The sequence below is a fragment of the Sarcophilus harrisii genome, chromosome 2 (genome assembly GCF_902635505.1).
Source record: "Sarcophilus harrisii chromosome 2, mSarHar1.11, whole genome shotgun sequence".
NCBI classification, from domain to species: Eukaryota; Metazoa; Chordata; class Mammalia; order Dasyuromorphia; family Dasyuridae; genus Sarcophilus; species Sarcophilus harrisii.
In genome coordinates this window covers 408,436,028-408,459,079 of record NC_045427.1, presented here as the reverse complement: position 1 = coordinate 408,459,079, position 23,052 = coordinate 408,436,028, and the positions used below count along the sequence as shown (strand labels likewise).

General features: G+C 35.9%; 1 protein-coding gene across 1 annotated transcript in view; it reads right to left on the bottom strand.

Moving 5' to 3' along the window:
- Positions 1-14,766, bottom strand: part of ERGIC1 (endoplasmic reticulum-golgi intermediate compartment 1) — a 138,764-nt gene extending 123,998 nt beyond the window's left edge. Inside the window, exon 1 of the mRNA XM_003756837.4 lies at positions 14,549-14,766. Coding sequence (XP_003756885.1) covers positions 14,549-14,568 — 20 coding nt within the window. The 5' untranslated portion in view covers positions 14,569-14,766. The remainder of the gene's footprint in view (positions 1-14,548) is intronic.
- Positions 14,767-23,052: the final 8,286 nt, after the last annotated feature.

The window sequence follows — 23,052 nt, the reverse complement described above, 5'->3', positions numbered from 1 at the left end:
ACATACAATTATTATCCTAGGGTAGTTTAAAAATATTTTCAGGATTGAGTTTAGTCTTGATTTATGAAGACACTGCTTCCAGTGTTACAAGTGCCAAAGCTATGTAGCATTTTTCCCTCAAGACTATGAAACATTTTTATCCTTACTAAGTGTTGTTCAACTCTCGCCTAGCCTGTAAAATGCCAAATATGTTTTATTCCAGATCATGACTCTCAACTCCAATCCTGACACATGAACTCTTCAGGGACTGGGCAAAATCCTTTTCAAAGGATCACAGAAGTGACCTAAGTCACTAGTCCAAATCTTCCATTTTGCAGCTGAGGAAACTGAGGCCCAGAGAAATGAAGTGATTTGTCCCAGTCAGCAGAACTAGGATTTTAATCCTGAGACTCTGACTTTGAAGATAGCAATCTTCACACCATAAAATTCAGGAAGTATTCATGTACTGGGGATACAAAACAAAAAATTGAAATCATTCCCACCAATTCTATTCCATATTACTAAATTATCAAGGCAAAATAATTCAAATTAACATGTGTATACACACATATACAAAATGGAATATATATTAAAGTATCTTGAAGATAATTTTTGTTATAAATCTAATTTATTGTGAAGTGTATACATGTAATTTACACATAACATATACATGTTGTATAGCTTTGTATAACAGCAACAACAAATAGGAAATACACTACTAGTGTTCAAATGCTGACCATTGCTGTGCTAGATGCTGAAGCTCAAAAACCTGAAATTATTATCCTGAATTTCCTCTTCTTTCCCCAATTTCCCACCCCTGCCACCTCTAAAGTGAATAAAAGACTACAATAATCCTGCAAATACTGGATTGTAGCAATAGAATTAATTTTCAAGTTAGAAATCTTATGTCCATCAGCTCTGGAGTCAAGAGGACCTGAATTCAAATCTGACCTCAGACTCTTAATACTTCCTAGCTGTGTGACCCTGGGCAAGTCACTTAACCCCAATTTCCTAACCAAAAAAAAAAAAAAAAAAAAAAAAAAAAAAGGAAGAAAGAAATCCAATGTTCAAATTCTTTCAGCCAATATTTATTTGTGTCACAAGAAGAAAACTACTTCCCTTTTCTGGGTCTTATTTTCTTCATCTGTAAAATGGGGATTATAATGAAGAAGGGGTTCTTAATCTTTTTATGTCATAAACCATTTGGCATTCTAGTGAAACCTAAAGACCCATTCTTAAAATGTTTTTAAATGCATAAAATAGAATACAGAGAATTATAAAGAAAACTAACTATATTTTTAAAAGGATATCAAATATATATTTTTAATCTAGGGCCTGAATACACAGACACACATACACACTCACATGTATAAACTCAGGTTTATAAAGTCAATATATATATATATATATATATATATAAATATTATTCACATAGATATACTATTGGATATCTATATGGATAATATAAATATACTATAGACATATCTATAATATCAATTTCACAGACCCATGATTATCATATTATACATATATTTCATAGATACTAGATCACTATATAATATGTAATTAATTAGGCTAATATATATTAACCTAGGGTCTGTGATATATACACACAAATACTACATATTATTATTTTATATATATAATATACAGCAAGAGTCCTTTTATTAGACAATCTCTAAGTTCATTTTACAGCTCTAAATCCTATTATGTTTTTCGTCACTGGGTTTCAACATTTTGGGCAAAGGGATACTTACACCACCTTGAAATTCACTTCACATCTTACTCCAAGGAACTGATCCAAAAAGATGAGAGGTACTTACAGAAGAATCAAAGTTTTCAAATAGGAGATCTTTTTACCGCTAAGGAAGAAAATAGTGGGTTTCCCTCATCCACATATCCTGGGCCTCTCCCTAATGCTGCCATAGGATTTAGGGCAAAGAAAGAACTTAGATTTCTTCTAATGTCAATCTTTCATTTTCCAAATGAGAAATTGAAGTTCCAGAAATGAGAGAAGTTATTCATCTAAGGTCCCACAGGGAGTAAGTGGCAAAGATAAATGCAAAGATGCACATTCCTCATGTCTATCCATAATTGGTATAGTGGTTGGGATCTTGGCCTGGGAGCAGGGGGTAAGCTACCTACGCGTGGCTGCTATCACAATGATTCATTAATTTATCCATCCAAGAGATATTAATTAAGACTCACTAAGTATGTATGTATGTGTATGTATGTGTATGTATGTATATATATATATATATCCCCAACCATGTGCTAAGAGCAGTGGGGACTGCAGAAATGAAGGGACAGTTCTCAAGAAGCTTAGAGCTCAACATACTCACAAAAGTCTTAGTGGAAAAGGAGACTCCAACAGATTTGTAATGGATAGGCAAGATTTGGCTAAGTTCAAAAAAGACAAGACTAATTTTAGTGGGGAGCTATATAAAACATAAGCAAAAAGAGACTGAAATGAGCAAAATAGATTTGGAGAACAACGAGGAGAGACAGAACCAAGATTTAATGTTGAGGAACAGCAGGAAATAAAGTGAGAAAGAAATAGCCCTTGCTTTCAAAGAGTTGACATTCTATTGGAGGTATTTACATTTCAGTCATTCCACACATCCCAACATATTGTCCTAATATATCCTGAGAATATCTTAGCTGAGGTTTCCCCAGTTCTACTTCACATTCTCAAAAGCTACTTGCATATTTCCATGTTCCATCTTATTTTTTTAAAAAGTCAATCTCATTACATCAAAAGACTTTCCAATGATAGAGGCCACCAGTTCTCCCCACTTCAACTTGACCTCTGATTTTGAAAAAAAAAAAAATCATATAGGTGCTGTGGAGAAAAAAATACAGAATCAATTCAAAGAGCAAGGTTTGAATGAGAGCTGTGTGTTTTTAGTACCCATGTGCTCAGGTCACTTGTTTTCTGTGGGTTTTACATCCTCTTCTATAAGATGAACACTGGGCTCAATTTGGAAGGTCATGTCAGACTTAAACCTGTGCTTCTATGAAAGCAAAAATGAAGCAATAGGAAATTAACAGCACTCCAGCAAGCTGGCATCCTAATGAAGCGTCTCTGTGCTCATCCAGAACTCAGACCAATGTAGATGAAGTTATTTTCCATTTTTTGCCATACAGCTCAGCAGGTAAACAAATGTTCTAAGTACTGGCAGGCATGGTTAAAGTGACTGAGAAAACTCGGAGGTACTGCTGGATGAAAGGGGTGTTGTGAAGCATAGAGGGAACATCAGTGTGGCTTCCCGAAAAGGATGAATCACATCATTTCTGAAACAGACGCCATGGCTTAATTTGATCATACTCAGTATTAACAATGATCAGAACAGCAGAAGTAAGGACGATTTTTACAAAAGTATTGGTTCATGTACAGAAGCAAGAATATCATAGAATTGAGAGCTTGGAGGGAATTTAAGGGTCACTTAAGTCAACTCTCTTTATAGAGTCTAGATATGAAAAGTGACTTACTCAGAGTCATATAGGTAATAAATGACAGACTACATTCAAATCCAGAACAAATCCAGTGCTCTTTTCATTATACCAACATAGAACATATTACAAACTAATAAATTATAAATTATTTTATGTTGATAGCACTTGTAAAGAAGAAATTCTAGCAATCTATAAGCACATACTGATCAAGCATTTATTGTGTACATCGTACTACAATTTAAGAGTGAAAAAAAGAAATAGAAGTCCAGAAGTCTGGATTCTTACAGAGGCTATCCCCTAGTTAAGAGCCAAGACTGAATGACATGAAATAATTAGAGTACAAGGCAAAAGGGCAGAATGCACAATGAATAAAGGAATTCTACATCACTGATAGCCTTCAAGAGGAGGCTAGAGTGAACCTTTCAGTGGAACACTGTTGATATGTATTCCTATTCAAGTTCATCTTGGACTGGATGACCTTTTTAGTCCCTTCCAACACTGAGATTCTGAGATGCTATGATTCAATGACTTTAAGAGAAAATAAGAAAAATATAGGCTAGATTTATCATAGGATGTTCCAGAAAGAAAAGAGGGAATTGGTCTGGGCCTTTAAGGATGAGAAACTTAATAGGAGGAATAGAAGGGAGAATTTTTCATTAGTAAAAGGAGTCAGTTGTCTTCCTTTTATGATCCAACTTTAAAAATTTTTTAATATTCTTTTTATGACAACTTTTAAAAGCTTTCTCTTATTAACTTATATGAGATGATGTGAAGCAAAATAAGACTAGAAAACTAGATATACAATACAATGTAAATTAAAATGAATAATAAAGCAATTGAAACTGAATGCCAGAAGTTTTTAACTACAACATTTGTCACCAAAGAAAAGGTATGAGCTTGGATTGGCTTCTTTTTTCTCCCCTTCTTTTTTCTTGAGATGGAGGACTATAGATAAGGAACATCTTGGATATCAAACTTCTTTTAATGTGGTGGTTAATTTTGCTAAACTATCCTTTTCTCTTTTTTATTCCTTGTTATAAAGAATAGTAAGGGAAACACATGGTGTATATATAAAAGGTATAAAAAAAATCATTTAACTCATTTATATACTATTAATCTACTATTTGAAGCTGAATTAGAATTCATAGCCCTAAACTTAGCTTATTTTATACATGACTACACTGACTATATTTTCCTTCCACAGCTATACCTTCCACATATCATACCATTATTATTAATAGTAATCATAAAACTTTGTTAATATAAATAGTTTGGTATACCATAAAATTCTTTCAAATTTACCATTTCATTTAAAAATTTATTGATATATATATATATATATATTGTTTACATCACCCCTAAAATCCCCCTATATTTTTCTTCCTTTCCTCTCCCAGATGGCTGTTCATTATAACAAAGAATGTTTAAAAAAAAAAAAAAGGAAAAAAAAAAGAGAAAAAAAAATCAACAAAATCTATCCATCCATCTATCTATAAGTGACTATTTTTAATGTACCAACCCATGGATCCCTCTACCTCCGCAAAATAGTGAGAAGGAAGTGTCTTTTCTTATCTTTTTGTGGCCCACTTACATTCATTATCATTTGTTTCATGGTGATTGTTCTTTGCATTTACATTTTGTAGTAATTGTATATATTATTACTTTCTTTCCTGTGCTGTCTTTAGTTTACATAAATTCATGCTAAGGCTTTCCATGCTTCTCTGCATTCATCATATTCACTTCTTATAGCTTAGTAATATTCCACTGTAGTCCCATATCACATTGTATTCCTATAGCTATCCCCTAATTTATGGGCATCTACTTGGTTTCCAGTTTTTTGCTACCACAAAAAGTGCTGCTACATTTTGGTTGATATAGTGAATCTTTTTATCAGTGATCTTGTTGGCATATAAAGAAACAATGGAATCTCTGGGTCAAAAGATATGGCTGTTTTGGTTAATCCATCTGTATAATTTCATATTATATTCCAGAATTACTGAACCAATTCACAGATGTATTAGCAACTCATGAGCATAATTGTCTTCCCCAAACTTCTTTCAATTTCACCATTTCATTTCAATCTCCATTTCATCATAACTACCTGATGAAGTAAACTATACCCCCTGATTCACATGTGTAAATTGAGGTTCATAAATGTAAAGAACCTTGACTAAGATTTTAATAGCAAGTAAGTGGTAAATCTTGGACTAGGACGAAGGCTCCTATATTCCTAGTCTAGCCCTGTTTTGATCACAACAGGCTGTATTCTAATGATGCAGGTCAATTCTCTGCACTCTGGACAGATATACTAGACTTCAGCAGGACATGAGGGAAGATTTGCACAATTTGGTAAAACAGTGATTTTCACAGTCCCTAGAATTTGTGCACAGTGTCAAAAGTCTTGAATATGCTCAATTCTGAGAGCTCTAAAGATTTCTTCTGTAGCTGATACCATATTAGAAAAATTTACTGAAGCCTTGATGACTTGTATGACCTATTATACAATGAAGGTCCCCAGATACCACCTCTCTAATATACTCAGAAGCTTCAGGCCTGTGAAACCAGCAATGTACTGCTTCCATTTATGAACAATTTTCATCTGTCTCCTACAGTTGTCTGAGTCTCCACCTCACCTCCTGGTAATCACAGATGTATATAACTCAGAGATAGTTCTCCCTCAGCATCTGGAAATAGGAAAGCAAGAAGTATTATTGAGGTGGCAAGCATTTATATTTGTATAATTTGTTGGAGTTCACAAAATACTTTTGAGTAGATGGGAAAAAATGTTGTCTCTGGACTCAAAGGACCTGGCTAAAATCCAGTGTCTGAGACCTCACAAGTCAGTTAACTTTAAAGGGTCTTAGTTTCTTCATTAATAAATGAGGGGTTTGGACTAGATAACTCTGAGCTATCTTCCAGTTAAAATCTGTCATGCTATGAAAGTATATGCTCTATATTCATCACGTCAATGAAATAATTCAATTCACCAAAAATTTATTAAAGCTTTAAAGATTTAGAGATTCAAGAAACAAGTACCTGCCTGCTGGAAACATATATTCTATTAAAGATAAATGAGATGTGTGTGTATACAGATAAATAAGTACATGATAATCTGAGGGGAGAGTACAGCTTCACAAGAATGGTACACATCTCTTCTCTGAGTCTTTAAGGAAATTTGTAATTCTAAGAAAGAGTGCAATCCAGGCCTGAGGGGAAGCACCTATAGACACCAGAAATGAAAGGTCAACATGGAAAGTGGCCAAGAAGTCAGTTTGACTGAATTGTGAATTGTAAATAAAGTAGTAATATGAAAAGTCTGGAAAATTGGAACTACTTCTATTTTTTGCTTTTTGGGGGGAGGAGGGAGGAAGAAAAGGAGTTTAAATGCCAGTCTGTTTTGACCTAGTTATATCTTTGCTAAGTCTATATCCCAAAGAGATCAAAGAAAGAAAGAAGGGACCTATATGTACAGAAAAATTTACAGAAGCTTTTTTCCTGAAATAACAAATAACTAGAAACTAAAGGTACATGATAATAAGGAAATGATTAAACAAATTATGATATATATTGTAATGAAATACTACTGTACCATAAGAAACCTTAAAAAAGAGAGAGAAAAATGGGGGGAGGGGGGAATTGAAACCTAGTAAGATTTGTATGAACAAAGTGAAGTGGGCAGTACAAAGAAACCACTTTATACAATAATAAGGATACTGTAAATACAAACAACTTGGAAAGATTTAATAATGCCAATTAACACAATGGCCAAATATAATTCCAGAGGACCAAGTAATGAAGCATGCTACATCCTGACAGAAAGGTAATGAATTCAGGATATAGAATGAGCCTTTTTTTTTTTTTGACAAGAACAATGCAGGAATTTCTTTTGCTTAACGATGCATATATATGTATATAAATTTTACAAAGGTTCTGTCTTATTTCTAATGGTGGGGTTGGAGTATGTAGAAGGGATAAAATAATCTTTTTTTGTTTATTAAAAAATTAAAAATTTAGTTAGAAAAAGATTTTTAAAATGCCAGAGTTAAGACTGTATTTTGTCATAACAACAATGACTGACTAAAAATAAATAAAGTCTGATAAAAATAATTCCCTTTTTACTGGTGGGAATGAGATTCAGAGAGGTTGAAGTGAATTATGTTACACCTAGTGAGTGGTGGAGCCAGGGGGCTGCCCTAGGTCTTGGGGATATCCAGTTTTTTCCTCCACAGCAACACACTGCTTGGAACCATATGGAATGTATGCCAACAGTTATGAAACTAGGTCACAATGCTAGTTTTGTTAACAAATTGACAATCAATTTGCCATAGGGCAAATAGAGGCACAGTCACCCAGGTAATTCATCAAGAGAAAACCAAATGGTGACAAACTGCTTGATTCATTGTAAGTCCTGAAGATGTAGTAATACCAAATTTATGTTGATTTCAACCAATCCACCAGAAATAATGATAGACAGTAAAATTACAACATCATAATTATTGTCTGACAACTTGTTATTTTCTAGCTGCTTGAAAATAAAGCATAATAAATGATGCCACTATCTTTAGCTCCAAATAGAACTTGAGGGAAGATTTTAGAAAGAGGGACAATAAAGAGGCCATATGACTAGATTGAAAAAGGTAAAACTATTTGGATTCAAACTGATTTCTTTTCTTAAAAGAAGATATGCTTTCCAAGTAACCACCACTGAACTCATCAGGAAGAGATACCATGCTCAGATGCACAGAGGACAAAGCTGAGATAGTTAACACAGTAGATGACATATTTAAGATCCAAAAAGGCTAGGCTAGAATATTTGGTTGAATCTAATAAGATGGAAATGAAAATTTCAAAGACTCAAATTAAAGTCTAATACCAGAAAGAAAAAACTTCTTTAAAATGAGAATTGTCTATAAGTAAAATAGGCTGCCTAAGGGGGTGATAGGTTCCCCCTCAATGGGAATATTTGAGCAAATGATGGGATGACTTCTATTCAGTTAAGTTATAGAAGCAATTCTTTTTCAGGATATACTGGACTGGATGATTGCTCTAATTCCTTCCCTAAATGCATGATTCTGTGAAGGTAGAAAATGTTATTTTTGCACTTAACCCTCATCAGGGGTAAAGAGCAGTCTTTAGAGAGAAGCTAATGAGGGGAGAACACACTTCATTACATAACTTCACTATCATAAAATCAAAACACTGAGCAATATTCCAAAAAGATTTTTAGACAAAAGACTAGCCACCAACTGTATAAAAATTGCACAGCAACATAAAGCATAAAAAACCGTAAACTTTCAAGTGAAACAGTCAAAAAGATCTGTAATTTCATTTCACTATACTGTGATCATTTTAGGTTTTTCTTTCTACACCCAATGATATTTAAGGCTTAGTGATTGCAATATCTATTGTCTTCTAACTCTAAATCTGTTTCATCTTAGAAACTGCTTTTCTTATGCCCAATTAAAAGTTATTGAGATATTCATTTACACCAATACTTTATATATATATATTTAAGCTATATTCAAACTTTAGCTCATTCTTCAAATATAAGCTTGTATATGAAGGAATAAAATTTAATAGCACAAACAAATGTAATTATTTGCAACATTTTTTAAAAGCTTAATCTTTTCAGAGATGAGAATTTACCAAAACAAACTAAAATACCAAACCATTCTGATATGACAAATATTTTTAAAGCATCTATAGCCTATAAAGTACTATAATGAGCTCCTAAAGTATATAAACTTTTAGGTAAAACAGGGTCACTGCTCCTGGAGCTTCTAACAATACAGGTTAGAACCTTACCTTTGGCAGCAGGCTTTCTAGAACTTGGCATCATGCCACCTGACAATATGAACACATTCAAGTCCCACTCAACATTTCATTGTACAATTTAATTTGGACCCAACCCAAGGGGATTTGATCACTGAAGGCCCAAAGACTTCATTGTGAGGCATTGTCCCTTCACACACTACTGCCCTTCACCTCCATAGCTTTTATCTCTTTACTCTTGGCACCATCCAGAGCAAACTCATCTTGATTTATGATGTGCCATTCAACTGATGCTTCTATTCTAGCTTGAAATATCTATGAGGTCTGAGTTGGGAAACATTTATAGAAAGCATGCTACTTTGAACAAAACCATAGAGCAAAATTCAGCCATGATCATATTTAGAGCAAATGCATGAAACTATAAAAACTAACTGAATTTCACAGAAATCAAGAGCATATCCTTGAGTCAAACAAGCCTTCTCAGGTGGGAGTACTCCTCCTCCAACCAACAAAAAAAGTGATTTTGCATGTTTCCCATTTATTTGGTATTATTCCACAACCCAAAAGGGAAATATAAATTCCTATAAGGCAAAGATAGTTTTCATTTTTGTTTTTGTAGCCCAATTATTGAACATTGACTGACTCATAATTGTTGGTTAATATGTGCTTGTTGAATTAAAATGAATTGCTGAACATGGGCCCAAGAATGAATCTTGACTAGTACAGTGGAAACTATAATGGATGGGGAACCATGAGGGCTGGTGTCTTGAATAAAGATAACATAATTCCTTATAGTAAATTAGCACTTGTCTGGGCCTCAGTTTCCTTATTAGTAAAAGAAGGAGACTGTCCTGGATATGTTTGACTTCTCTTATGCATTTAATCATCATTTAAGTTGCAATATAGCTATTTGCATACACATCTCTGAACCATAAGCTCCTAAAAAATATACTCCTTTTCAGTGTTTTGCACATTAAGTAATTACAATCAATAATTATTTATTAAGCAATTGGTCAGCTAATTTATTAAGCGCCTACTATGTGCCAGGTTAAATGCTAGGGATAGAAAAGGAAGCAAAGGACAGACCCTTCTTTCAAGGAGTTTCCAATATAATGGAAGAGACAATAAATTATGTACAAACAAGCTATATGCAGGATAAATGGGAAATAAGAGATGGAGGCCTTAATTTATAAGGGGTAGAGAGGGCACTTACTATGCAATAAGTACTTAGAATACAAACAAAAATGAAACAATTTTTCCTTTGAGAAACTTATGTTCTGCAACATTATTTAGAGGACTGATTATACTTCACACTCACTTCCTGACAGCAAGATGATGGATTCAAATTACTGTTCTGTAAGAAATGACCAACAGGATGATTTCAGAAAGGCCTAGAGAGACTTACACGAACTGATGCTGAGTGAAATGAGCAGGACCAGGAGATCATTATATACTTCAACAACAATACTAGATGATGACCAGTTCTGATGGATCAGGCCATCCTCAGCAACGAGATCAACCAAATCATTTCTAATGGAGCAGTAATGAACTGAACTAGCTATGCCCAGAAAAATAACTCTGGGAGATGACTAAAAACCATTACATTAAATTCCCAATCCCTATATTTATGCACACATGCATTTTTGATTTCCTTCACACGCTAATTGTACAATAATTCAGAGTCTGATTCTTTTTGTACAGCAAAATAATGTTTTGGTCATGTATACTTATTGTTGTATCTAAGTTATATTTTAATATATTTAACATCTACTGGTCATCCTGCCATCTAGGGGAGGGGGTGGGGGGGGTAAGAGGTGAAAAATTGGAACAAGAGGTTTGGCAATTGTTAATGCTGTAAAGTTACCCATGTATATATCCTGTAAATAAAAGGCTATTAAATTAAAAAAAAAAAAAAAAAAAGATGATGGATTCAAGATGCAGAAAGAGATATGCATTTTTGGACACAATGTAAAAATCTGTTTTGTTTGACTAGCATATTTGTTTCAAAGATTTTCTCTCCCCTCTTCTCCTCCTTATGGTAAAAAGCAAAGAAATATATACATATTTTACAAAATAAATATGTTAGTTTTATATTAAAGGCACTAGCAGCTGAAGATGATTCAGAAAAGGCTACTTTATGATAGTCTTTGAGTTGAACTTTAGACATTGATTCTAAAAGGTTAAAGTCAAAAAGGATTGCATGGCAGGTACAGAGGGCCAAACTTCACAAAGAAAGGAGTTGAAAGGTGGAGTAATAACATTTGAGAAATAGCAAAATAAATAAATGAATAGAATACCTAAATTTTAGAGGGCATGAAGGGAAATAATGTATAATAAGGTCAGAAGACTAATTTGGAACCAGGCAATGGAAGGCTTTAAATGCCATTTTAGTTTGTATTGGGTCTCAGATGGAAAGGAACCATAAGGACCAGGGAAGTGACATGATCAGGCACATCCTTTAGAAATATCATTTTGGCATTTGTGAGAAGGATGAATTGGAGAAAAAATAAAAGTTTGTTCAATAGAATCTCATTTTAGATCTGAAATTTCATGATACCCCTCCCTTCTCCTCACAGTAGAGCAATGCTTGATACAATATGGCTTATTAGGGTACAATTAAATTATTTTTATGGACAGTTGATATCCAGCTATAAAAAATATCACATTTATCCAAAGTTATTTTTGCAAATTATTTTAAGAACAACTTAAGGATCATAGGATGTCAAATTCTATAATAGAAGTCATAGTGGGAAGAGTTTTACTGTATCATTCTCTCTGCCTCTGACATCTTGAATTCTATCATTTAATGGTATAATGTTTAAGCTTTCCCATGGGCCCTCTCTTTTGACTGATAACCAATGAAATGGACTGGAAGAATACTACCACCCCCATTTTACAGATGTTGAATTTAGACTGAGTTATAAAATAATTAGCCAAAATCACAGGAGCAGGCATTGGACCTGGAATCAGGGAGACTCAAGTTCAAATCTGATGTGTAACCCTGGTAAAAAGTCGCTTAACCTCTGGCCTACCAGTTTCTTGATCTGCAGAATGGGAATAATAATAGCACCTGCCTCCCAGAGCTGTTGAAAATAAAATATCTGTAATTTGTATACTTTCAAAGTGCTATATAAATACTACTTATCATCATCATCATCATTGCACTAATCCTATACTACTATACTCTTGAAAACTACCTACATTGAATGCTACTTTGAAGTGATTTCTATTGTGCTTGCAACATACAGCAAAGCGAAAATGTCTTAAAATAGCAGCTTCCTAAATGGGGATTAACTGGATGTATGGTGTTAGCAATAGTCTGATCACAAAAAGATCCAAGCCCAGCACTGGCTCCCTGGTTACCTAGGTTTCCTTTATAATAGCTTAACGAGATGCAGTCAGGGTATACAAGAAAAGCTAAGAGCCCTGAATCTGAAGTCACAGAGCTAACTAAGCTCCAGTCCCAGTCTCTCCATTTATGTAACAGCAGACAGTTTTTCTCTCTGCACTTCAGTTTTCTCTTCTTTAAGATAGTGATTTAGTCTAGATGAAATCTAAGGATTCTTCCAGATCTAATTTCTGATATCAAAAGCAGTGCAGGATAGTAGAGAGAGTATTTGTCTCGGAGTCTGCAACATCTGGTTCATAATACTGCTCCCCGATACTAACCAGCTGTGTGACCTGTAGGAGGTGGCAGGCATTGTAAAGTGGAAAGAATAACTGGTTCAGGAACCAGAGGGTCTGGGTTCAAAACCCACTTCTGGGAGTTATTAATTGAAAGACCTTAAGGAAGCCACGTGACCTCCTTGGGCCTCAGTCTCCTGATTTGTAAAAGAAAGCAGCTGAATTAGGCCTTGACTTTCCAGATGTAGAGCTACAACCTCCCAGTTCCTCACTTAACCTCTCCAAATTTCAGTTTCCCCATTGTAAAATGGGGCCTATACCACCTGCACCTTATGTCATGAGGCTGTGAGGAACAAAGAATGTACACATTAGGTGCTTAGGAAACTTCAAAATGCTATATAAATGCATATTAAATTATGACCAACACATCATTCTTATGCAAGCCTTTTGGTTTTTTTCCAAAAAATAGTAGTTTAATTCTAAGAGGCTGAGATCCTGCATGGGATAGAGACCTATGAGTTGTCTAAAAATAGCAACCAGATCCTCTCCTTGATGTGCAGTGCCCAGTACTGAGGAACAAAGGTTCTCATCTTTTCCCAAATACTACTACTCTTGTCATTTTTTTTTTTTTTTTTTTTTTTTTTTTTTTTTGCACTTTCAAGGTTGCCCGTGATATTCACTTCAGCAAGATTTCACAAGGATACTAAATGAATACCCCAGAACACACATTTGGCTGGTTTTTTGGCCTACTCTAGGAAAGGCCTTGGATATTCTCTTTTAAAAGATTCCAAAAGAGCTGGTAGGTTAAGTAAACTAGTCTGCTTCAATCAATTTGATGACCACAAAGGAGTCATTGTAGCAGAAGTAGAAAGCAAACAGCAAACCCTGGGTCCTTTGATAAACATTCAAAAGATTACAATCAATAAAAGCAAAGCCTTGCAACCAGTTCCTTCAGTCTTCCTCCTCTCTCCTCCACCCCCAGCCTCCCACAGTCCTCCAGGGATTTTGGAATATTTACATTGTAAACTTAACATAAGCTTAGCTTTTAAAAAAAGCTATTTAAAATCCCTCATATCTTTTTTTCTTACAGAAAAAAACTTTCACTCCCTCAGTCGCCCAATTTACCTCACTTCAATATTAGCCCCAAGCTAAGGAAAAGGTAAATAAAATAATCCCCAGCTGTTTTCTCCTCCAGTGGATCAGTGATAACTTTCCCTCGGTCCTAAACTAAGACTTAAGAGGCCAAAGTAACAAAGAAAAGAGGCCTGCTTGCTTTTGCCAGGAAAGCCCGGTCCCTAGTTCTTGCAGGCTGAGATTGGAGATTAGCTATCCTCCCTATCACAAAAGCCCAATTCAAAGATGCTCTGGACCGGTTTATCTACATAAAGCCCAGGGGACCAGAGTTCCCTCCAAAGGCAAGCGGGGAAGATCCTTGTGTGTTTCCTGCTTCCCCTGGTGGTCCTACCTGAAGAGGGATGAGGAAGAAGGGGAGAAAGATGGGGAAGGAGAGAGAAGTATGGGGAGAGGACCAAAGGATCCAGATCTCCCTGCACTGAGAAGAAAAAGGATGCGCTTTGGAGGCCCAGAGACTTTGACCTTTGAATGCACATGCAGAGGGAGGTGCTCGTGGTCGTGGGAGGTAGGGGCACTTTCAGTGGCCATACCTCAGAAAGGGGGAAAAGGAGAGAGGGGAGAGGGAGGTCTGTGCATCACTCACCTCCTGAAGTCAAAGGGCATGTTGGTGCCGGCCCCTGGGAGGGGGGACGGCCCCGAGACTGCAGGGGACCACGGCCGGACTGGGGATGCGTGGGTTCAGCGCCCGCCCCCTCCCCCGGGCGTTACTCTTCAAGCCTTGCCGGCTTCCTAGCCGGGAAGTGACGGGACTTTAGGACGCTTTGCATCAGCCCATTGGGCGCTGGCGGGAGACGCTGGAGCGGCTACTTCCGCTGCCCAGTTAAAGGGGCCCCGGGAGCAGGCTCTGCTGGAGAACACGTGGGGATCCCGCTGAGAGAGGCGGGCTTGCTGATACGCTATATTGCAGCGCGGGAAGGGTAGGGGGTTGGGTTGGTTTGGTTTGGTTTGGGTGGGGGGCGGGAAATGCTACATTCAGTTATCTTTGTTCCTAGCCCCCCACCTCCCTGGTCCCAAGGCCACCAATGGCAAACAGCCTTCCAAATGTTCCGCCTCTATTGCAAGGGCAGGTATTTCAGAATCTTCTAATATTCTCCGTCATCCTCCTCTTCCCCTTTCAGGAGTCACGAAGGTGGGGAGCATCCAAGGATTCTCCCGCTGGCATCGCGATTTCAGATATTTTTACTAGTTGATCTTCTCCTGGTTTTTCTGATTTCCTTCAAGTCCCAGTTAAAATCCCTCTTAAGGGAAGCCTCTTCTGATCTCCCAATGCCAATCCATTTCTCCTGCTAAATTAGTCCCGCTTATCCAGTCCAATCCTGCTTTGTACCAAGTTGTATTCGTATTGTCTCCCTTATAAGAAACGGAATTGTCTTTAGCCTTTCTTTGTATCTCCAACGCTTAGCATAGTGACTGACGGTGCCTGGCATTGTTATTGGGTCATTTCAATCGTATCCGACTCTAACTGACCCCATTTAAGGCTTTCTTGGCAAAGATTCAGAAGTGATTTGCCATTTCCTTCTCCAGTTTATTTTACAAATGAGGAAACTGAGGCAGAGTTAAGTGATTTCCCCAGGGTCACACAGCTAGTAAGTGTATAAGGCCGAATTTGAACTCCTGAAGATGTTTCTTACTGATTGCAAACCCAGGGCTCTATCCACTCTGCCATTTAGTAAGCCTAATAAATACTTATTGACTATCTAGAAGTGAGGACATATTCCTTGTGGTTTTATGGAAGTGGAAAATGGGTCTAGCTTATATAGGGCCTCATGCACTAAAATGAGAAGTCAGTATTCTTATAGTTGGCTTCCTCCAACATAGCCAAGCTTTGTGTACAGTTATTATGTGTCCACCCAAGCATCTGGAAACCTGTCACCACCAGCTTAAGTCTGGCTGAGGCTTTAAAAAAAAAGCTAATTGTCTTCCAGAGAGGAGTCAAGTAGAGTAGTTGTATAGAATTAGCTAACTGGCCCAAGCCAGCTGAATAAAAAGAATTTCTAGCCCATACTCTATATTCCAGTTTGTATGTAAATAGGCCTTATAGCTAGTACCCCAACTTTAACTCTAGGACTCCTTCATTTACCCAGGTCAACCATTCTATCTAGGATCCAATCTCTCCTTTCTGCTTTTATTCAACAAATTTAATATTGAATACCTGATTGTGCATTATCCCTGCAGTAGGATGGATATTAAGAAACATAATCAAATTCTCTTATCCTAAAATCAATCCAGTTAGGAAAGACAAGTTTCATACTTATTCAAACATTTATTATGAAAATTTTAACAATAATAGTAATAGCAGCTTACATCTTTAAAGGCTTTAAATTTTTATTTTCCCTACAATTGTTCAGTTAAGTGGATATTGATCAACTAGGAATTATCAAGTACTTTCTTTTAGTCAGGCATTATCCCCCTCTTGGAGATTAGGAAAGTGAGATTTAGAAAGTGAAGTAAATCACATAGACAGTTATCTGACAAAGAATGTAGATTGAGAATTATTAAGAATTTAAGTGCATAGCATAATGCTAGGCCCTGGAGGAGAGGTAAACATTAAAAAAAGAGTCTCTGCCCTCATGGAGTTTACAGTCTAGTGGGGAGATACAAATAACTATAATGTACCATTGTGCCTATATTCTCTCAATCTCTCCAACATTGACTATTACTGAGTCATTCTTTTTACTTACTACCTGGGTAACCTGATACAAGTCATTTTGTATCCCCTAACCTTAATTTCCTCCTTTTTGAACTGAGAGGTTTGAGTTTATGTATCAGAAGTTTTAAAAGGATGTTTTCCATTTTAGTTTTGCAGTAGGAATCACAGAATTTCTGAGATCTAGTCCAGTCCTCTTCACTTTATCCAAATGCAATCCTCTGCTTTTCTCTTGAAGATTCCTCTGGGAAAGCTGAAAATAGGTGCAAATTGAATTTTAGAGGAAAAAATAATCCTGTTTTATACTTTATGAATAAAATAGACTCCTAATAGACTGTAATAAAAACAGTGTTTTGTGATGTCCAAAGATGATATACAAGGAAGGCATCTTAAAGGAGATGGCATTTGAATGGACCCATATCAGGTTAAAATTTTCCTCAGTTACATTAAATTTATAAATGTCAGATTTACCTAGAGACCTCGATGAGAAAATAGAAACCTCAATGTATAAGTAATTTATGGAAGCTCGAACTGCAGCAGAACCATGATTCAAACTGAGGTCCTCTGACTACTGTTACTCTTTTCAAAATATTAGTCATTATAGCTAAGTGGTATACTAAGAAAGTGAATTCCCCTCCTTTGTGGTAGGAAACTGAAGCAGTTAATAAATTTTTACTAGCCATCTTGATTTACTAAAACTCCCCTACTATCTAGAAGTCAGACTGATCTGGGAATCAGAATCAGCCAAGCAGGAGAAAAACTGAGAATTCCTTAGCACATCAGAAATTCTTTGTGGTATTTGAACATAAGAAATTATTTGCTGAAAATGTTTGTGGCAGCCCTTTTTGTAGTAGCAAGAAATTGGAAACCGAGTGGATGCCCATCAGTTGGGGAATGGCTAAATAAGTTATGGTATATGATTGTTATGGAATATTATTGTTCTGTAAGAAATGATCAGCAGGATGATTTCAGAGAGGCCTGGAGAGACTTACATGAACTGAGGCAGAGTGAAATGACCAGAAGCAGGAGATCATTATATACTGTAACAATAAGATTGTATAATGATCAACTCTGATGGGTGTGGTTCTTTTCAACAATGAGATGATTGAAGCCAATTCCAATGATCTTGTGATGAACAGAGCCAAAGACACCCAGAGAGAAGACTGTGGAAACTGAGTGTGGATCACAACATAGCATTTTCACTCTTTTTGCTGTTATTTGCTTGCATTTTTTTCTTTCTCATTTTCATTTTTCACCTCATTTTTCCTGTTCAGAAAGATTATTGTATAAATATGGATACATATGTTGGATTTAACATATATTTAACATGTATTGGATTACTTGCCATCTAGGAGGGGGTGGGAGAAAGGAGGGGAAAATTTGGAAAAAAAGGTTTTGAAAGGGTCAATGTTGAAAAATTATCCATGAATTTAACATATACTTTAATATATTTAACATGTATTGGACTACCTGCCATCTACAGAAGGGGGTAGGGGAAAGGAGGGGAAAATTTGGAACAGAAGGTTTTGCAAGGGTCAGTGTTGAAAAATTACCCATGCATATGTTTTGTAAATAAAAAGCTATAATAAAAAAATTATCCACGAGTGTTTTGAAAATAAAAAGCTTTAATTTAAAAAAAAAATTACTAGCTGAACCCAGAACTCTCCCTGCTGTGCTATAAAACCAACTCAAACTGGCTCATGTCAACTCCCCAGTCTAGTGCCCAAACCTGAAATAGCCAAGATATGCCTTCTGAAAAACATTCCAGCCCAAGGATAACCTGATCAGACCACTAAGTGATTACACCCCACTATCCCTTGTGATTTTTCTTTATAGCCCCTGCTGCCTATGCCCACCCTGAACCTAGGTCTAATTGTGCTCTCATGTATACTTTCTTGTATACACATCTGTCTTCTTAGAAAAAAGAAACCTACAGATAATAACATATTCTGTATGTCTTTCTTAGACCAAAGGAAAAGGCCTCTAGAATTGTCCCTTCTGATTACAATTCAAAATTTCCCTCTCAGCCAAAAGCCTCTCCTCCTTAGTTTATACCTAAGGGCAGATTGCAAGAGCTAAGAGGGGAAGGAGGTCATATGTTTATGACTAAACATATTGGTATATATGAATGTAACAGAAAAATTACTGTGCTGCTATTGGTGGAACTGTGAAATGACCAAAATATGTTAGAGAAAATTTTGCAATTATGACCAAAGAGCTATAAAAACTGTGTATACCCTTTGGCCCAGCAATACTTCTACTGGTCTATATCCCAAAGAGATCCAAAAAAGGGGGAGAGGTCCTATTTGTACAAGGTTATTTATGCAGTCTTTTTGTGATGTCAAAGAATTAGGAATTGAAGTGATGCCCATCAATTGGGGAACGGCTGAACAAATTATAGGTATATGAATATGATGGAATGCCATTGTGCTGTAAAAAATGACAAGCAAGATTATTTCAGAAAAACTTGAAGAGACATACATGAATGGATCCAAAGTAAAGTGAGCCAGTACCAGAACATTGGACACAGTAACAGCAATATTATACAATGAATGTCTGTGAATGACAGCTATTATCAGTGTTACAATGATTCAGTAGTTGTTTGTTTGTTTCTTTAAGAGGACCATGACATGCAAGTGAATTGGATTTAAGCGAGAGAGGACTGTGCAAGGTTACTCACTTGCTTCACTTTCTGGGTCCAGTGGCAAGCTATAGATTAAGATGACTGGAGAGGGCCCTGAATGAAATAAATGGGAATACTTGGCCTTTTTAAGCTATGTTCTTCAACAAGTCTCAGTTTGACTGAGTTCACACCCTTTCAGTGATTAAGGTTAGGTGGGAATCTCATTTACTTTCTTTTTTTTGATCTGATTTCTCTTGTGCAACAAGAGAATTGTATAAATATATTCATACAAATTGGATTTAACATATATTTTAACATGTTTAACATATATTGAATTGCTTGTCATCTAGGGGAGGGGGTGGGGAGAAAAAAGAGAAAATCTAAAACACAAGGCTATGCAAGGGTCAATGTTGTCAAATTATCCTTGCATATGTTTTTAAAATAAAAAGCTTTATTAGGAAAAATATATATATTCCATGAGTTAGATTATAGCCAGTTAAGATTATTATTAACAAGAAACAGACCAGTTAGCCAAATGCTCTGAGAGGAACATTTCTAAATCCCAAGTAATGAAACAAAACAAAAGGAAATTTTTCATAACAGAACTATTGATAGATTGATTAAATAAGTAAGGGAACATTTATTAAATATGTCCTATGTGTAAGTCAAAAGTGGAATCTGCTCTCAAGGAATTTAAATCCTATTCTAGTCTATTAGAATTGGAAGAGACCCTTTAAGCCTGTTTTAGTCCAACTATCTCATTCCAAAAAGAAGGAACCGGATTTCATAAAATTGATCAGTCTTAACTTGTCCAAAGTCACAAAACCAGGATTTGAACTCAATTTCTTTGAGTTCAAAGCCACTGTTCTTTTAACTATGCCATACTGTTTCTAATATAATTTCTACACTTAAATCTTATATGTTCATTAAAAGATGCACCACAGACTCTCTTTGGCAATAGTTAAACCTCAACAATTCAAACAACTGGATCACATTAATATGAAATAATGAAACTTTGCAGTAATGGATATTTGCCTGGCAGTGCATTGTGTGTATCTGTATTAGAGGAGATTATTAAGCAAGAAAGAAGAATGGTGTATTTTTTTCTTGATAGACTGTGATGTGTAGAAGAATGAGTCTTGATTCTGGAGTCAGGAGAGACAGTGATTCAAAGCTTGCCTGCCTACATTGACTAGTTATGTGGGCAAGTCATTTAGTCATTTCAGTCTCAGTTCCTTCATTTGCAAAATGGAGATACCTCCCAGGGTTTTCTTGAGTATCAGATGAGATAATATTTTTTAAGGGTTTTGTAAGCCCTAAGGGGCCATATAGATGTCAACTAATATTATTGTATGTGATAGTTCTCTAAAAAGTCAGTGGTGCACATATTTTAAAATTCCAATAGCATGATCATTTTCTCATAAAATGTAAGAGACTCCATATAGCTCTGGCATTAACTTTGTAATATACAATGAGACAATGTCCACCAGTTTGTGTGACCTCACTGCCTAGGGACAGAAAACTTCAGGAAAATGCTTGATATAAAGAACACTGTTGAGCTAAAACTAAACAGATGTCAGGATTTTTATGCCAGAAATTAATGAAAGCATTATAATTAAAAATAAATAAATAAAACTGATTTTTATCATTAAAGAAAAATTCTCACAGAGGAATTTCCTTTACAGCTAGTTGACTGGTACCTAGTAGTTTTAAGTGTTAATGATTTGCCCTGGAGTCACAGAAGCTTCTATCTTTCAGTCAGAAGTTGAACCAAGGCCCTATGGAAAACCTTTCCTGATTATCATCCCCCTCTCCCAGTTGTTTATAATCTGTCCTTCTTGAAATTAATTTATATAATCCGGTTTGCTTATTACATTTGCTTATATAGCAATGGGTTGGTTTAGAACACATCTTATGCATGGAGAATGTGTAGAGTTATACCACTATTACTTCTAGTGATACATGCGTTCTGTTTGGGATACTTCCCATGAAGCTGATAGTACATGCTAGACCACTCCTGTAGAGTATTCTGCATCGCTGCTGAGAGACTATTTGGTCTCAAAGTGAAATGAAGGAAAGGATTAGCTATCTAGCCCAGAAGAGCCATTGACTCCATGGTTTTGAAAAGGAGTAAATGAGAACTTTAATTTTTTCTTCCCATCTACTAAGTAGGTCTGAGCTCTGCCAGCTGTTCCCTCAGAACCCTGTGAGGGAGAGGAGGGCATTTCCATCTCCATCCCCTAAGAAGCATTTATATGGCAGTGAGAGAATAAGTGAGGCTTTAGCTGCTTCTTCCACTTGGTGTTTCTTTCCCTGGGGAAAGGAGTAGTTGAAGTAACAAAAAAGATCAAGCTTATTTTTCCTCAAAAGATATTGAAGCCATCTTTGAAGCTTGATTGGTCTAGTTGCTAAGACTTGAACTATTGAGTTAGCTTCCTGGTCTACTAACCACAAAAGCTGGGGCATACAGAATCAGAATCCTTCAGCTTACCACACATTTCTCACCATGGCTACCATGGCAAATTTGGAGGCAGGGAAGCTGTGTTCTACTGAACCTATACTATGCCATTTCTATATATTACTATTTGAACATTCTTTTAACTGTTAGATGGTCTACTCGTGTCTTATTCCATTCCAATCTCAAACCTGAACAATCAGACTGATTTGAGTTAGGCGTGGCCTAGCACAATAAGTAACAACAACAATCCTGAGATGGTTATTCCTAGCCTTAGTGGTGATTTCTTCAGCAATTCCACAGAATGTTTCATGTTTTCATTTTGTTAATATCATTCACGATAGAATGTGTAATAAGAATGATAGGTTCTTGTTTCATATTTTAAATATTTATCAAGCACATTTATGTGTATTTTATTCTAAAAATATTCTTATTATTGTTATAGAGTAAATAAATAGCTATTCTATGCCTGATCTACTTCATATATTGAGTTCCTTTCTAGAAGAGACCTTTTAAATCTCCTATGGGGACATGAATCAAACTTCTATTTTGTTTTAAAAACTTTATTCATTGTTTTATTCTGGAGTGGGAACATAGTGAGCCAGAGAGTTCTTTCTTTTTGTGTAAGGCAATTGGGATTAAATGACTTGCTTAGGAGGTTTTCCTGACTTCAGGGCTGGTGTGTCATCCAGCTGCCCCACCAGAGAGCTTTGGAATAGACTGAACTTTTACTTTGGGATCAGGTTTTTCTAGGATTGAAATCTATCAGTTGAGCCTAGAGTTAGGGTCTCTGGTGGAAATAGTGAGTGCCTCCTGGCCTAAAATTCGTTAATTTGTAGGTGTATAAGTTACATTCTCTAGTGGAAAATAAACTCCAAGGATTCTTATCTTTGAGATTGTCTTATACATGGCAATCAATTAGTAAATGCTTATTAAAATGAATTGGCCTTAGCAAAACTGGAGAATGAGCAAAATTTATCTTTAATTCTTGCCGGAATATCCAATAGCTCCCTATTATCTACAGGATAAAGTCCAAACTATTTAACCTGTCATTTGGGGACTTTCCACAGTTTAGATTTAGTCCAACTTTGCAAACTCATCTCCTGCTGTTTGACAATACAGACTTTTTGCTGCTAAAGTTCTTAACATATTTTGTTTCCTGGACTCTTTAGGAAGTCTGATGAAGCCCAGAGACTCCTCAGAATAACATTTTTTTTTTAAAAGGAGAAGGATTTCAAAGGAAGTCAAATACACTGAAATACATTTATTAAAACGTTTTTTAGAAAATAAATTCAGGGACAGCTAGGTGGCTCAATGGATAGAGCACCAGCCTTGAATTCAGAAGGACCTCAAACACTTAAC